The 17,569-nt window shown below is 42.1% G+C and overlaps 1 protein-coding gene across 4 annotated transcripts in view; it reads right to left on the minus strand.

The window, feature by feature from the left end:
- LOC132824724 (tubby-related protein 3-like) overlaps nt 1-17,569 on the minus strand; it is a 137,629-nt gene that overhangs the window by 78,133 nt on the left and 41,927 nt on the right. For all 4 annotated transcript variants that reach the window (XM_060839398.1, XM_060839397.1, XM_060839396.1 and 1 more), the window contains exon 2: nt 15,919-15,970. In XM_060839398.1, the coding sequence (XP_060695381.1) occupies nt 15,919-15,970 (52 nt within the window). The remainder of the gene's footprint in view (nt 1-15,918; nt 15,971-17,569) is intronic.

The following is a 17,569-nucleotide window of genomic DNA, read 5'->3' on the forward strand; positions in this document are numbered from 1 at the left end:
CAGTTGACATAACAAGAGCTCAAAAACAGTGTAGCACATAACACTTAAGAGCACTCTACACTAATTGCACCCATATAACAGTAGAGAAGGAAGATTTACCACAATGTCCCTAATTAATTTCACTACTAACCCTGAAAGTTTTCCCAAGGTTACTTAATTCAACCCATCATATCCATGTTCTAGTGACTGTATTATGTGATGAATTAATGTTAAACGCAGTAGCCTTCAGTTTCTGCTTGAAGAATGGTTTTCTTGATGCAACCTGCCTGAAATCTGCAAAAACTGAACCGCTGATTTTACTCAGGAATTCCATTCAGCACAATTCAAATTCCGTACCTTTTAAAACTGATTTTGAATTAATGCGAAATAAGGTGCCTACACATCAAAACAGTCAAATCCTTACAATGAGCTAACCACCTCAGTGAGTTTCCATTAATTGAACTTGATTGTCAGCCTTTTTGGAATCTCTGAAAATTAAGCTTGTTCTTTTGGGTGTAAGGACACTAAAAAGGAAGGAGTTGACCTTGACAGAGTGTTGCAGACTGGCACATCCCAAGATCCAGAGCTACATGCTAAGGGATGTACTAAAATTTGGGAAAGACCAACATTGAAGATCTTTCTGCCAAAGTTAAATGGGGGTCTGTTCAGCTATCGGACCCTCCCGATGCCTCAAACATAAATAAATATAATTTTATACAAGTAATAAATGCCTTTGGTTTGTTTGCTTTACAGAGTCAAACTCCAATGTTTCTTTGTTTTTTTTCTCTCGGTTACTGTGCATAACCTAACTGCTTTAGTGACTATATAAAGATATTTTTATGAATAAAGCACATTTTTGAAATAAAAAAGATTGTTCAAAAAAAAAAGCTTGTGAATGTAATTTCAAAAAAGAACCTGACAATTGAAACAACAAATTAACCAAGAATTTTTTTTAAACAGTTATTTTTTGTTAATGAAAGCTTTCTTAGAAGGCACCTTCCTACTCTATGATCTATGAGTTCAAAAGCAGTAGATACCTCCAGCTCACCATACCAACTACAAATATTGAACATGTACAATCACCTTGGTAGTGCTCTTGTATTAGTTTCAAAACTTTCATTTCTCACACATCTGCATCTCACTCTTGCTGACTTTGATAACGATATGCTTCATTGTGCTAGATAGAGTCATATAGTCAAACAGCAAGGAAACAGACCCTTCAGTCCAACCTAACCATGTTCCCAAACTAAACTAGTCCCACCTGCCTGCGCTTGACTCATATCCCTCCAAACATTTTTTATTCACGAACTTATCCAAATGACTTTTGAATGTTGTAAACATACCTGCACCTACCACTTTCTCTAGCAGTTAATTTCACACACAAACCACTAGCTTTGTGAAAAAGATGCCCCTCATTTCCTTTTTAAATCTTTCTCCTTTCACCGTAAAAATATGTTCCCTAGTTTTGAACTCCACCACCCTAAGGAAAAGGTCCTAGTCATCAACTTATCTATGCTCATGATTTTATAAACCTTAATAATGTCACACCTCAACCTTCTAAACTTCAGTGAAAAAATGTCCTAGTCTGTTCAGAGTCAAGTGTGTGTTGCTGGAAAAGCACAGCAGATCAGGCAGCATCCGAGTAGCAGGAGAATCGATGTTTTGGACATAAGCTTTTCATCATAATAAGGTTTGTATGTTGGGGGGCTGAGAGATAAATGGGAGGGGATGAGGTTGGGGAAAGAGGTGGAAGGTAGCTGAGAATGCAATAGGTAGATGAAGGTAGGGAGTAGGTGATCGGTTGGACTGGAGGGTAGAGTGGATAGATGGGAAAGATGATGGACATGTCAGGAGGATGCTGCCGAGTTGGAGGCTTGGGACTGGGATAATGTCGGGGGGAGGAGAAACGAGGAAGCTGTTGAAATCCACATTTATCCCATGTGGTTGCAGAGTCCCAAGGTGGAATATGAGGCGTTCCTCCTCCAGGCATCAGGTAGTAAGGGCTTGGGGTGGAGGAAGCCCAAGACCCGCATGGCCTTGATGGAGTGGGAGGCAGAGTTGAAGTGTCCAGCCACAGGGCTGTGAGGTTGGTTGGTGTGGGTGTCCCAGAGATGTTCTTTGATCCGCAAGTTGGCATTCTATCTCACTGATGTAGAAGAGACCACATTGGGTGCAACCAATACAGCAGATGACATCAGTGGAGGTACGGGTAAATTTCTGTCGGACGTGGAAGGATCCTCTGGGGCCTTGGACGGAGATGAGGGGGGACGTGTGGGCACAGGTTTTGCACTTCCTACGATGGCTGGGGAAGGTGCCGAGAGTGGTGTGTGGGCTGGTGTGGGGCATGGAACTGACGAGGGAGCCGCAGAGAGAATGGTCTCTCCAGAATGCTGATGGGGTGGGGAGCGAAAAATATATCTGGTGGTGGGTTCCATTTGTAGGTGGCAGAAGTGGCAGAGAATGATGCAATGTATATGGAGGTTGGTGGGGTGGAGGCGAGGACCAGGGGGCTTCTGACCTTGTTGCACTGGGAGGGGTGGGGTTCAAGGGTGGAGGTGCGGGAAGTGGAGGAGATGGTCTGGAGGGCACCGTTGACCACGTGGGAAAGGAAATTGCAATTTTGGAAAAAGGAAGCCATCTGGGATTTTCTAAGATGGTACTGGTCACCCTGGGTACAGATGCGGTGGCGGCAGAGGAATTGGGAATAAGGGATGGCGTTTTTACAGGAGGTAGCATGGGGTGAAGTCTAGGTAGATGTGGGAATTGATGGGCTTGTATTGGATACCCACGGTTAGTCAGCCGCCGGAGATAGCGATGGAGAGGTCCAGGAAAGGGAGGGAGATTTCCAAGATGGTCCAGGTGAATTTGAGGTCATTACATTATGGAGTAAACCTTCCTGCTTAATTTAAACCAGCAACACAGAAAAGATTTATCTTATCACGTGCAGTAACCTGCAAAAATTCAAGAGGTCAAGAACTATTTAAGAAATAAAATTAATTTTTACTTTGAAGTTTAACATAAAATAATTAACAACTGTTTACAACACCTTTCTCGAACCTATCCTTTACTTTCTCTTCTATAATACGAGCCCGATAAAACATTACTGAAAAATTCGAATTTCAAAACCAGCCAGCAGTCAAATTTTCTCTTTATATCTTCCTCTGTAGATGTGCTCTCCAGGTCAGTGTTGATATGTTTCTCGGTGCAAACTGTTTCTCTCCACAGGTACCTCAGAGTTCTGACTCGCAGCCTACTACAGCCTACATCTTTTGGTAGGTCTTCCCCAACTGTTCACATTTTCCCAGCATCAGATTGTGTCATTGCAAAGCATCAGATTGTGTCATTGCGTTTTAATATTGACAATATACTAAATTCAAACTTGATTGGAGTTTGGTTTATTTTGGGCTATAATGTAAACTTATTGGCCTCATTCAAATTTGTTTTTGTCTCCAGGCAACCAGCTACAGTAGCTGCTGGACCAAAAAGTTACATCATATCTTGGTCAGAACACTAGGTGCTGTCAGGTAGTCCTGCCAGCTTTTAACTTTGCTAAAAAGGTACAGTACACCCATATCTCCTTAAGGGGATCGGGGTGAAAGGTGCTAGTGAAGTTAATGAACTGTTCAATCTCATGGGAGCACGAGATAGCGCCAATACAGTCATCAAGGTAGGGGAAGAACAGGTGGGGCCTGTGTAGCTGTGGAAGATGGACTGTTCCATGTACCTGACTAAGAGGCAGCCTCCATCCTCATTGGCCGTGAACTCCGCACCGCCTGTTTCTACATCCTACGGAAGATTCACAAACCAGACTTCCCCATTGAACCCACTGTCTCAGCCTGTTCCTGTCCCACTGAACCCATCTCTGCATGCCTTGGCACTGTCCTGTCCCAATTAGTCAGGAAATCCCACTACGTTCAGGACACCACCAACGCCCTTTACCTCAGTCAAGAATTTCATCTCCCCAGCTCCTAACGTCTCATGTTCACCATGGACATCCAGTCCTTATACACATCCATCCAGTACTACTAAGGCCTCTAAGCCCTCAGTTTCTTCCTCTCACGCCATCCCAACCAGTATCCTTCCATTGACACCCTCATCCACCTAACTGAACTGGTCCTTACCCTTCCAATCCTCCTACTTCCTCCAAACCAAAAGGTTAGCCATGGGCACCCACATGGGACCCAGTTATGCCTGCTTCTTTGTCAGGTACATGGAACAGTCCATCTTCCGCAGCTACACAAACACAATCCCACCTGTTCCTCTGCTACATCAATTACTGTATCGGTACTACTTCATGTTTCCACAAGGAGTTGAACAGTTCATCAACTTCAGTAACACCTTTCACCCTGACCTCAAACACCCTTGGACCCATCTCAGACACCTCCCTCCCCTTTCTGGACCTCTCCATCTCTATCTCCGTCAACCAACTAACCACGGACATCTACTACAAGCCCACTGACTCTCACAGCTACCTGGACTACACCTCCTCCCACCCTACCTCCTGTAAAATCGCCATCCCTTATTCCCAGTTCCTCCACCGCATCTGTTTCCAGGATAACCAATTCCACCTTAGAAAATGCCAGATGGCCTCCTTTAAACAAGATTGCAATTTCCCTTACCACGTGGTCATTGATGCCCTCCAGAGCATCTCCTCTACTTCCTGCACCTCTGCCCTTGAATCCCACCCCTCCCAACAAAACAAGGTCAGAATCCTCCTCGTCCTCACCTTCCACCCTACCAACCTCCCTCCTCGTCCTCACCTTCTGCCACCTACAAGCAAACACCACCACCAGATATATGTTTCTTCCCCACCCCTATCAGCGTGCCGAAGAAACTATTCCGTCCGTGGCTCCTCGTCAGATCCACGCTCCCCACCAGCCCACACCTCACTCCTGGCACCATCGCCTGCCATCATAGGAAGTGCAAAGTCTGCGCCTACACATCCCCCCCCTCACCTCCGTCCAAGGCCCCAAAGGAACCTTCCACATCCAGCAGAGGTTTATCTGTACCTCCACAATCATCTACGGTATCTGTTGCACCCGATGTGGCCTACGTTGGGGAGACAGGATGCCAATTTGCGGATCACTTCAGAGAACATCTCTGAGACATCTGCTGCCCCAAGCCCACTGCCCCGTGGTGAACACTTCAACTCCCCCTCCAACTCCACCAAAAACATGCAGGTCTGGGCCTCTGCTATCACCATACCCTTACTACCGACACCTGGAAGAACGCCTTATATTCCACCTTGGGACTCTGCAACCACACGGGATCAATCTGGATTTCACCAGTTTCCTCATTTCCCCTCTCCATACATTATCCCAGTCCCAAGTTTCCAACCCAGCACCGCCTTCCTGACATGTCCATCACCTTTCCCATTTATCAGCTCCACCCTCCTCTCTGACCTATCACCTTCTCCCCGACCTTCATTTACCTACTGCCTTCTCAGCTATCTTCCCTCTAAGCCCACCCCCTCCCATTTATCCCTCAGCTCCCCAGCCCACAAGCCTAACTCCTGATGAAGGGCTTGTGCCAGAAACGTCAATTCACCTGCTCCTCGGATGCTGCCTGACCTGCTGTGCTTTTCCAGCACCACATTCTTGACTCTGATCTCCAGCATCTGCAATCCTCACTTTCTCCCAGTGTTTCCGGTCTATTTTTATTTCTCAAACCCTCCATTCCCAACAACATCCTGGTACATCTTTTATGAACCTTCTCCAATTTATTTGTATTCTTCCTACAACAGGGCAACCAGAACTGCACACAGTACTCCAGAAGAGGTCTCACCAATATTCCATACAACCTTAAAGTGACATTCCAATCCTAAACTCAAAGGTCTGAGCAATGAAGGCAAGTATGCTAAACGCCTTCTTAACCACCCTGTCTATCTGTAATGTAACTTTCAAAGAATTATGTACCTGAACCCCCTAGCGGTCTCTGTCCTGAAATGCTACCCAGGTCCCTACCATTAATTGTATAAGTCCTGTCCTTGTTTGTATTGCCAAAATGCAATATCTCACATTTATGCAAGTAGATAGGGTGGTAAAGGCTACCTAAGTCATGCTTGCCTTTATTGGTCGGGGAATTGAGTACAAGAGTCAGGATACTATGTTGCAGCTTTATAAGATTTTGGTTAGACCACACAGACTATTGTGTTCAATTCTGGTCACCACATTACAGGAAGAATGTGGAGGTTTTGGAGAAGGAACAGAAGAGGTTAACCAGGGTGCTGCCTGGACTAGAGGATATAAGCAATAAGGAGAGGCTAGAAAAACTCAGGTTGTTTTCTCTGGAGCGGCAGAGGCTGAGGGAGATGTGATGGAATTCAGAATTGTATTGATAGGGTTGACAATCAGAATCTTTTTTCCAGAGTTGAAATGTCTAATACCAGGGGGCATACATTTAAGGTGCGAGGAGAAAAGTGCAAAGGAGATGTGATGGGTAAGTTTTTTTGCTTAGATAGTGGTAGGAATCTGGAACACATTGCCAAGGGTAGTGGTGGAGGCGGATACAATAGGGATTTTAAGGGACTTTTAGATAAGCACTTGAATATGCAAGGAATGGAAGAACATGGATCAAGGGCAGGTAGAAGAGATTAGTTTAATTTGTCATCATGTTCAACACAACATTGTGGGCCAAAGGGCCCATTCCTATACTGGACTATGTTTTATGTTCTATTATCCAGTAATATAGTGGACAGTGATGAAGGTTAGCTAAGATTAGAACGAGATCTTGGTCAACTATATCAATGAGGAGAAATTTCTGGGCAGAGGAGATGACCTAGGGTGTGCAGTGAGAGGGGGAACTCACTGAAATCCTTGTAGAGGGAGGAAGAGAGCTGCTTCAAGGAAGGCATCCTTGCAAAAGAATTTGCAGTAGATTAAAATCTTCGATGAGAAAAATCCTTGTAGAGGGAGCTCCTGAAGAAGGGCTCATGCCCGAAACGTCGATTCTCCTGCTCCTTGGATGCTGCCTAACCTGCTGCGCTTTTCCAGCAACACATGTGCAACTATATCAATGGGCTGAAGAATAGCAGATGGAGTTTAAATGGGCTGAAGGGCCCATTCCTGTATCGTACTCTGTTTTGTGTTCTATTCTCCAAATTAACCTCACTAAATCACTGATTTTGGTGTCATCTGCAAACTTACTAACCATGCCTCCTAAATTATCATCCAAATAATTTATATGAATGACAAACATAAGTGGACCCAGTACCAGTGCCTGTGGAAATCCAATGGTCATAGGCTTCCAATCTGAATAATAACCCTCCACCACCTCCCCCATCTCCTATCATAAAGCAAATTTTGTATCCAATTGGAAGCTCACCCTGAACTCCATGTGATATAACTTCACTAATCAGTCTACTATGTGAAACATTGTCAAAGGCTTTACCAAAGTCCAAGTAAACGTCTACCAAACATGTTTGGTTTATTCACACATTGTTAGAAAGCGTTCATTTAGAAACAAAGAAATTGTCAAATTGGAAGATTTAGGCAGCCAATACTAGTGCTACAGGTATCCTTGTTACACTTTGCAAGAATATTTATAGGTGCTTTTACAATTTTACAGTGATTGTCCATGGTGAGCTTCTGTGACAGTTTAAAACATTCCCTTGATACTGTTATTATTAACAGGCTTAGGCCTAACTGCAGATGATGTGCTCAAACCAGGTGTATCTGAAGCTCTCAAATGAGAATGATCAGAGTTAAAAATCACACAACACCAGGTTATACTCCAACAGGTTTAATTGGAAGCACACTAGCTTTCGGAGCGTCGCTCCTTCGTCAGGTGGCAGTGGAGGGCTCAATCCTAACACACAGAATTTATCGCAAAAATTTACAGTGTGATGCAACTGAAATTATACATTGAAAAATTGATTGTCTATTTAGCCTTTCATCTGTTAGAATACCATGACAGTTTCACTTCTTTCAGGTGTAAACAAAAATTTTTTTAAAAAAAAAGTTGCATTCTCAGATTAGCTGTTAACAATGTTGATAGCTAGACAATATGTTGAAGGTGTTAGCCCTCTGTGTTCTCTGTGTATGCCATCATGTTTAGGTTGATTCTAATCTCAAAAGTGAGATAACAGAGTTTTACATGAATTCATGCAGTTTTTGAGCAAAGTTCAACGTCACCCTGCAAGTACAAATTCTCACCCCACAAAATATGTGCACGCGTGTAGGTGTCTGTCTGTCTGGGTTGGGGGTTGTGAGTGTGAGAAAGTATATATGTGTGTGTTTAGTGAGTGCAGAGTGTCTTAAGTCTGTGAGGGGGTGCATGTGCGAGTGTGGGAGTGTGTGTCTGTAAGGGTGTGTGTGTGGGTGCCTGTGTGCACACATGTGTATATGTGTGCGCGTGTGCGTGTGCATAGTGCAATGGTGGTCACCTGTAATGTGACATGAACCCAAGGTCCCGGTTGAGGCCCTCCCTACGGGTACCGAACTTAGCTGTCAGCCTCTGCTCGGCCACTTTTCGCTGCTGCCTGTCCCGAAGTCCGCCTTGAAGGACGGTCACCCGAAGGTCCGAAGTCAAATGTCCTGGACCACTGAAGTATTCCCCAACTGGGAAGGAACCCTCCTGTCTGTTGATTGTTGGGCTGTACCCATTCATCAGTTGTCGTAGCCTTTGCTCGGTTTCCCCAATGTACCATGCCTCTGGGCATCCTTGCCTCCAACGTATAAGGTAGACAACATTGGTTGAGTCACATGAGTACCTGCCATGTACAAGTTGGGAGGTACCCCCACGAGTAATGGTGGTATCTATGTCCACACTTTGACACGTCTTGCAGCGCCTACCGTGACAGGGTTATATGGAGTTGTCCTGAGAGCCGGGCAGCTTGCTACGAACAACGATCTGTTTGAGGTTTGGCGGTTGTTCAAAGGCAAATAGTGGAGGTGCGGGGAAGGTCTTGGTGAGGTGCTCATCCTCATTGATAATATGTTGCAGGTCACGAAGAACATGGCGTAGTTTTTCAGCTCCTGGGAAATACTGAACAACGAAGGGTACCCTGTCAGTTGCAGCACGTGTCTGTCTCCTGAGGAGGTCATTCCAGTTCCTTGCTGTGGCAGAGAATGATCAGCAATTGCTTCCATGTTAAAAATCAGCAAGTTAGCACCTTTTTACACCAATGTTCTCTAGTGGTTTTCAGTTTAATTAGTTTTAAAAGAGCTATTTAAATAGGAAGCACTGCTGGGACCTTTACGTTGATGTCCTTTGTTTAATTTGTTAAAATCTTTTGAAGAAAGGTTCAATGAATACAGATCTAATTGTCAGATTGCATGCATTGTGCTTCAGTCTGTCAATGAAATATCAACTCTCTTTAATTACCCCATCTGTGTGGCTATCTTTCCTCTTTAAGGTTGTCAATCTCTAGAACTTAACCAAAATAATTCTTCCAGTAATTTCATCAGCATTAATTCTTCAAACATGAAGACTTGGAAGCAAAATAAACAAAGTCTCAGCCTCAAGCATAAATCAGCCAGTATCCTATTGCATATGTTGTGGGTGTTTCAAATTCCTGCATTATACAATATTTAGCTTCTAGAAAATGTATTGATGAAAAAGCACTTAAAACACAGAATTTTTTTATAAAAAGTATTAGGTGAATGGGATAAAGTGATATTTTTGAATAATTTCACTTCATTCAGATTGCTTTGCCACTTGTGTTTTTTGTAATTGACAAAACATTATTTCTAGATGACCAGAATCAAACATACAAGTTATTTGAAATGACTCAAAGGAATATTTGCAAAATTCAATCTGAAACAAAACAAATCTCAACTTTTACCTCATCAAATCTGAACAAATGCTCTATGGAAACTTCTGTGCATTTTCTCATTGCCCTCATGGAAAGGTTAACATGCAAAATAAATTTGAAAATGTATTAAATAGAATGGTTTACCTTTTCAAGGGACATCCTTTGCCCAAACAATATAGTCGTGACAAGCAAGCTAAGTATCACCAATATGCAGTGAGGTTAATAAACTCATTTAGCTTTTTACAATAAGAAACGTTGTTTCCATGTATTGAATACCACATTGACTACCCATCCCCTACCCAACACCGCCAACTCCACTGACCACCAATATTTGGAAGTGCGTGGTACAGTAAATGCAGTGTAATGCTGCCAAACAGAGGCTTATTTTTCTCCAGATCCACCCAAATCAACTACAGAAATGATTAGGGGAAGTCCAGAGATGGAATGTTCCATTTGAAATCAGAAGCAGGAAACTTAACACATCGTCAGTCCATTCCCTTGCACACACCTTATGCTTCTACTTTCAAAAACAGACAAATTTGAATGCCTTTCCTTCAAATATGAAGGTTTCCATATTTTTATGGTTTAAAAGTTAGGGTGGGTTTGAAATTCTTTTCAAGCCATCAGTCCTGACCATTTTGTTTTACAAGTATGAGCAGTTATCAAATGATATTTAAGCTTAATGTCCTTGTTAAATCTCAAACAGCCAGGATCTTGTGTCATTATCTCCCCAATGATTAAATGTTGTTTTCAAAATTGAGTCATATTAAAGAATTCGAAACATATCTACCATTAATGTATAGGTAAATTTTAAATATTCTAGTCAAAAAAGAAATGTTGGAGTGAGATTACTGAACAAAGCCAAACTGCAAGCCCATTTAAACTTCAAAATGTTTTCCCAAAATTGAAACCTCTGTATTTCCAGTGATATTTCCAATCATTAGTTGATGGTTCTGCTGCTTTAGGCTATTTTCAGCTTGGTTCATAATCATATGATCTCCTATGTTGAACCTCACAGAAGCAAAAAAACCAAACACAAAATCATCCTTATTTTTCATGGCTCTTACCCATTTTCAAACACTTTATTCTCTGTTTTGTCTGTTTCCCTCTTTGGCTCTTACAAATTTGAAAGAAAAAATAATACAGCATAGGAGATCATTTGGTTCATCAAGCCAGTACCAACTCAACGAAAGTTTTCCAATTAGTGCCAATTAGACAAAAGTCTCAGCCTTAAAACACTGTTTCCAAAGCATCAGTAATTCTTTTCAAGTATTTAGTATCCTATTGAAAGTAAATTTTGATACTGCTTCCACCATCCTATCAGGCAGTACAGACCAGATGGTGTAAAATACAATTACTTCATACTTTTTCTGGTTCTTCTACAAAAACCAATGCGTTCTCAGGTTACTAATATTTCCTTATTTATACATTCAAAACTGCTTGTGATACTGAACTAATCTTTCAAATCTCCCTTAGCATTTTGTGACATAAGGAGAACAACTCAGTCTCCACATAATGGAGACTCCTTATCCAGGATATGATGCCAATAAATCTCTTCAAGGCCTTGCTACCCTTCTTAATGTGTGGTTCCAAAAATTGAACAGGACAGTTGGAAAGGCAAGGACTGATTAGGGATAGTCAACATGGCTTTGAGCATGGGAAATCATATCTCACAAACTTGATTGAGTTTTTTGAAGAAGTAACAAAGAGGATTGATGAGGGCAGAGCGGTAGAAGTGATCTATATGGACTTCAGTAAGGCGTTCGACAAGGTTCCCCATGGGGGACTGATTTGCAACGTTAGATCTCATGGAACACAGGGAGGACTAGCCATTTGGATACAGAACTGGCTCAAAGGTAGAAAACAAAGGGTGGTGGTGGTGGAGGGTTGTTTTTCAGACTGAAGGCCTGGGACCAGTGGAGTGCCACAAGGATCGGTGCTGGGTCCTCTACTTTTTGTCATTTACATAAATGATTTGGATGCGAGCATAAGAGGTATAGTTAGTAAGTTTGCAGATGACACCAAAATTGGAGGTGTAGTGGACAGCGTAGAGGGTTGCCTCAGATTATGCTTTCCTTTATTGGTCAGAGTATTGAGTACAGGAGCTTGGAGGTCATGTTGCGACTCTGCAGGACATTGGTTAGGCCAATGTTGGAATATTCCGTGCAATTCTGGTTTCCTTCCTATCGGAAAGATGTTGTGAAACTTGAAAGGATTCAGAAAAGATGTACAGGGATGTTGCCAGGGTTGGAGGATTTGAGCTATAGGAAGAGGCTGAACAGGCTGGGTCTGTTTTCCCTGGAGCATCGGAGGCTGAGATGTGACCTTATAGAGGTTTACAAAATTATGAAGGGCACGGATAAGGTAAATAGGCAAATTCTTTCCTTGGTCTGGGCTAGGTTTAGAGTGAGAGGGGAAAGATATAAAAGAGACCTCCGGGGCAACTTTTTCACACACAGGGTGGTATGTGCATGGAATGACCTGCCAGAGGAAGTGGTGGAGGCTGGTACAATTGCAACATTTAAGAGGCATTTGGATGGTATATGAATAGGAAGGGTTTGGAGGGATATGGGCCAGGTGTTGGCAGGTGAGACTAGATTAGGTTGGGATATCTGGTCGGCATGGATGGGTTGGATTGAAGAGTCTGTTTCCACGCTGTACATCTCTATGACTCTAAGATCTAACCGATGTTCTGTAACTTCCTTGTGTGCTATGCTTGAATTCAAATTATAAAGAATTCCATAACATACTTTTCTATTTAAAAAAAGTCATCTTAGCATATTCCACTTTCTTCAATGATTTATGTACTTGCACAATACCGAGATCTCGACATTTCCATACCTACTTTGAAACTACACTATTTACATTATTACCAATCATTCTTCCTCCCAAAATATACCAGTGGAGTGCCACAAGGATTGGTGCTGGGTCCACTACTTTTTGCCATTTATACAAATGATTTGGATGTGAACATAGGAGGCATGATTGGTCAGTTTGCAGATGACATCAAAATTGGAAGTGTCATGGACAGCAAATACAGTTATCTCAGATTAAAATGGGATCTTGATCAGATAGGCCGATGGGCTGAGAAGTGGCAGATAGAGTTTAATTTAGATAAACGTGAGGTGCTGCATTTTGGAAAAGCAAAGCAGAGCAAGACTTATACACTTGGTGGTAAGGGAGTGTCACTGAACAAAGAGACCTTGGAGTGCAGATTCATAGATCCTTGAAAGTAGAGTCGCAGGTTGATAGGACAGTGAAGGCGGCTTTTGGTTTGCTCTCACTTATTGGTCAGAGTGTTCAGTACAAGAGTTGGGAGATCATGTTGCAGCTGTACAGGAAATTGGTTGGGCCACCTTTGGAATATTGCCTGCAATTTTGGTCACCTTCCTATCCGAATGATGTTGTGAAACTTGAAAGAGTTCAGAAAAGACTTACAAGGATATTTCCAGGGTTGAAGGATTTGAGCTATAGAGAGAGGCTGAATAGGCCGGGGCTATTTTTCGTGGAGCATCGGAGGCTAAGGGGTGACCTCAGAGGTTTATAAAAGCAGGAGAAGCATGGATAGTATAAATAGACAAAATCTTTTCCCTGGGGTGGGGGAGTTCAGAACTAGAGAGCATAGGTTTAGGGTGAGTGAGGAAAGGAACCTAAGGGACAACATTTGCACGCAGAGGGTTGTGCGTGTATGGAATGAGCTGCTAGAGGAAGTGGTGGAGGCTGATACAATTACAACATTTAAAAGGCATCTGGATGGGTACATAAATAGAAGGGTTTAGAAGGATATGAGCCAAGTGCTGGCAAATGGTACGAGATTAGGTTAGGATATGTGGTCGACATGGACGAGTTGGACCAAAGGGTCTGTTTCTGTGCGTACATCTCTATGACTCTAGATAAAATCATAACTCTTTGCATTAAATTTCATGTGCTTGCTCATTTGACCAGTTCTGATGCAGAGCAAACACATTCCTGAGAGAGAAAGGAAGAGCATCCAAATGGGATGCTCTGAATGTCACTGTAGAGGTGGTAATAAGAGGGACATTGGATAGAGCAAACACAAAAGTACAGGACATTGAAAGGCTGGCAACACACAAAATAAAGCCACTTTTTTGATCAACAGATACAGCCTTAGAGTCAAAAGCTTAGGGTTGAGTCATACAACATCGGTACTCCATTTAGCAAAGGCTGATGCATTTAAAAGTATTTAAATACACATTCTCCACGCTGACCCACCATTATTCTTTTTGCCCTTATAAATGGTTTTAAATTTTTCTTGATTTTTAAACTTTATTTATATCATAATATGATTCTGGAAAAGATCCCCAAATTTAGTTATGATCCAGTCAGATAAGTAACTTTATATTTAAAAACGATGAAGACTCTTTCAAGTTTCAGAACGATATTCAGAATTCCTTACTAAGAGTGTAAAGTCACACAACTTCACAGATTTGAACAACAAAGCATAACCTTACCAAGCCAACAAAGTAAATTAGCTTACAATATCTACTTTATTCATTGATATCAAAATCCAACATGAGGCAAAGATAAATCAACCAGCTAACTGTGGTCAAACAGAATACCCTGCACATTGAATGGCAGTTGCAATGAAAATAAATCCACGACAGCAAACTTCCCAGATTCAGTAATTACTGTCAAATTATCTTGTTAATACTTGAATCCTTCTCCAGAAAGGCTTTGCTCCTCATTGAAGGTCGTGATTCTTAACTCCACTCAACATTGCTCTGATTTGGAGGGTCTGACCAGTTGCTTACCTCGCAGTGATTCAATTTTGTCTTCTGGACAATGCTCCATCACTGACTCTCTGGCTAACCTCCGACTCTTCCTCAGCTGCCACAGGGTACCTCACAGTTCTGCTTACATAAAGGATGCACGCAGCCTCAATTTATTGCTTGTAGCCTCTTGCTTGATCCTCTGCTAGCAGTCACCATCTTGGGAGATTTTGGCTTTCCACCTGGTTCTGGAATGCTTTGGTGGTTTCACCATTTCTTGAGGTTTAACAGTTACCTTTGCCAGAATTTCTGGATCCATCAACTCCTTCCACCAGCTTTGGAATCAAGTTTCACTGCCCTAGAACATTACAATAACCTGGAGTATTCTATGACACAGAATCTCTTTTGGGCCCCTACTTCTTTAGACTGTATTCCATAGCTACCAATGCTCACAATGTGATTTCTGATCAGCACACTTTTGATAATCCTGACAGCCTGCCCCACTCTGCATATGCATTGGAACTCTGTCTACTAGGAAATGGAATTCTTAGCTGCCTCCTGGAAACCTCATTGGAGACTCAGCAGGTAAGGGTTATGCTTCATTAAAGCAGTTACTTATTTTTAAAAATGGAATATATTCTCACTACTGTCCTGAAGTCCTGCCGAATTCTTCATTGAATATTACAATAGCATCATCTGTTAAGAAACTAGTTATCAATGATCACAGGAGAGAGCAGTAATGAAATCGCAGATTCCACAGAGTGTGGAAGCAGACCATTCAGCACATGGAGTTCACACCAACCCTCCGAAGAGCCAGACCCAACCCCTATCCCTATCCCCATACCCGGCATTTTCCACAGCTAATCCACCTAGCCTGCACACTCTTGGACACTATCAGCAAATAGCAAGGCTGATCCACCCAACCTGCACATTTTTGAACTGTGGGAGGAATCCGGAGCATTCAGTGGAAACCCATGCAAATGAGGGAGAACGTTTGTGTGGAGTTTGCAGCGCCAAAGGGTGGAATTGATCCCAGGTCTCTACTGCTGTGAGGCAGCAGTGCTAACCACTGAGCCACTGTTCGGACAAAGAAAAGGTTTCATTTCATTACATTTCAATTCTCCTGAATTCAGCTATTATTTCACATCTTCAAAGGGCAAATTTTAGTACTCATATAAGCAGTTATTTTTAAAAAATCTTTGGCATTATGCGGAAGTTTTCATCCAAGAGATTTCAACTAATTATGCTAAATTTCCCTTCGTTACAATCTGTTAACAGTCAGATCATTATAAAAGCCTTTAAACATATCACATTTTTTCAAGCTAATTGAAACAACAATGCTCTTCCTTCTATATTTAAAGCAATATATGGTTGGGAACATTGCCTGGATATTTGAGCCTTGATATAAAATAAATGAGTGAACAAACGTTTGCTCACCCCACCAGGATATTATACCTGTTTCTCCAGCTTCTGCTGTCGGATGCTGATATTTTCATCTTCAAGGACACTGCAAGAGAAAGCAGACTTTATTTGTCACTGGCCATACAAATGGAACTGTCTGAGTAACCATTAATCAAAATATTTAGTATAATATTTCAATTCAGTCTATTTGCAGATAATATCTTGGATTTACAAGCCTCACTTGCTCCCATAAGCAATCTGAGCACCTTAGTTTATGGAGGCTGCCTCACACTGCCCTATATGAACTGGCATGTAATAACTGTATTCCTCACATAACATGAATCAGATAGATTAAAATGCCACAGATAGTAGTTGGGGATTCACCCACAAATCTGCAAAATTTGGAGCTTCATGTTAGTCATGGAGGCCCATTCCTGCACGATTATGCTCTATAAAATCCAAATGTAGTCTGTTGAAAGCAACAGATTTAAAATAAAACCCAGTAAAGCTGTAAATGTGTGAAAAAAATCTTTATCCAATTTGTTCACACCTTGCAAAGGCCTGAAACTCAGTCAGAGCTATGCATTGAAAAGTGTTGGGAGCTAGCTCCAGAAAAACTCCATAATCTTTTTGCTGAAGGAGGGTCATTGGACCCAAAACATCAACTCTGCTTTGTCTCCACAAATGCTGCCAGACCTGCTGAGTTTTTCCAGCAATTTTGTTTTTTGTTTCTCATTCCCAGCATCCAGGGTTCTTTGGTATTTTTCTCTACTTTTGTATTGCAGCGCAAAATCCTAGAGCCTTTGCAACATTGGCTAGGGAACAGATAGGCAAGTAGGTGAGCATTCATCAGACTCTTCAGGGTTAGCAGTTTCCTCAGTTGAAGGAAGTACTGCATCTATGTTGATATGAATGATTACATTCGCTGTCAATTCTATTGTGCAGGATATGACATGGTCCACCTGGACATAAATTTTCATATCATTTACCTACAGAAGGCCAATAAGTGTATGGTCATTGGTTTGGTCGATCTCACCCTGCAATTCCTTGTGCTTGACGTCCTTTGTGATTGTAAACTATTTAAATTAGTGCAACGGAAGTAGTTGGCAATTGTGGCTTGTTACCACCTTCCACACTTTCATCATGATGAACGTGGCCACTAGGATAAGTGAAGTGTAGCCCCACTTATCAATGGCCCCCACAGTCTAAGACCAACTGCCATTGGTATGGCTGTCAGGTTCATAAATCTTTGATGATTCAGTCCTTGGAGCTTAGCTGTGGTTTAGGGAGGCAAGGACATCAGTCTGATGCTCAAAGGCAGGAATGCCAGGATGTTATGTTGTGAAAACAAAAGTGCTGGAAATCACAGTGGGTCAGGCAGCGTCCATGAAGAGAAAAGAAGCTAATGCTTCAAGGTTACATAACTTCATCGGAATCATCTAGACTCAAAACATTAGCTTGCTTTCTCTCCATGGATTCTGCCTGAGCCACTGTGATTTCCAGTGTTTGTTGATTTCAGGACAGATTCCAGCACTTGCAGTAATTTTTCTCCTACATTGTTGATATGTTGTGTCCACTTTCCTGATCTAAGTGTCAAAAATGCAGGAAACCACCCAAGCAATTTTATTAGGCTACTGCATGGATAGCATCTTGACATTCCCACAATACAACACAGCTTTGACAACTTTCTTGTCACAAGTAGCAT

This window comes from Hemiscyllium ocellatum, chromosome 19, assembly GCF_020745735.1.
Source record: "Hemiscyllium ocellatum isolate sHemOce1 chromosome 19, sHemOce1.pat.X.cur, whole genome shotgun sequence".
Taxonomy (NCBI): Eukaryota; Metazoa; Chordata; class Chondrichthyes; order Orectolobiformes; family Hemiscylliidae; genus Hemiscyllium; species Hemiscyllium ocellatum.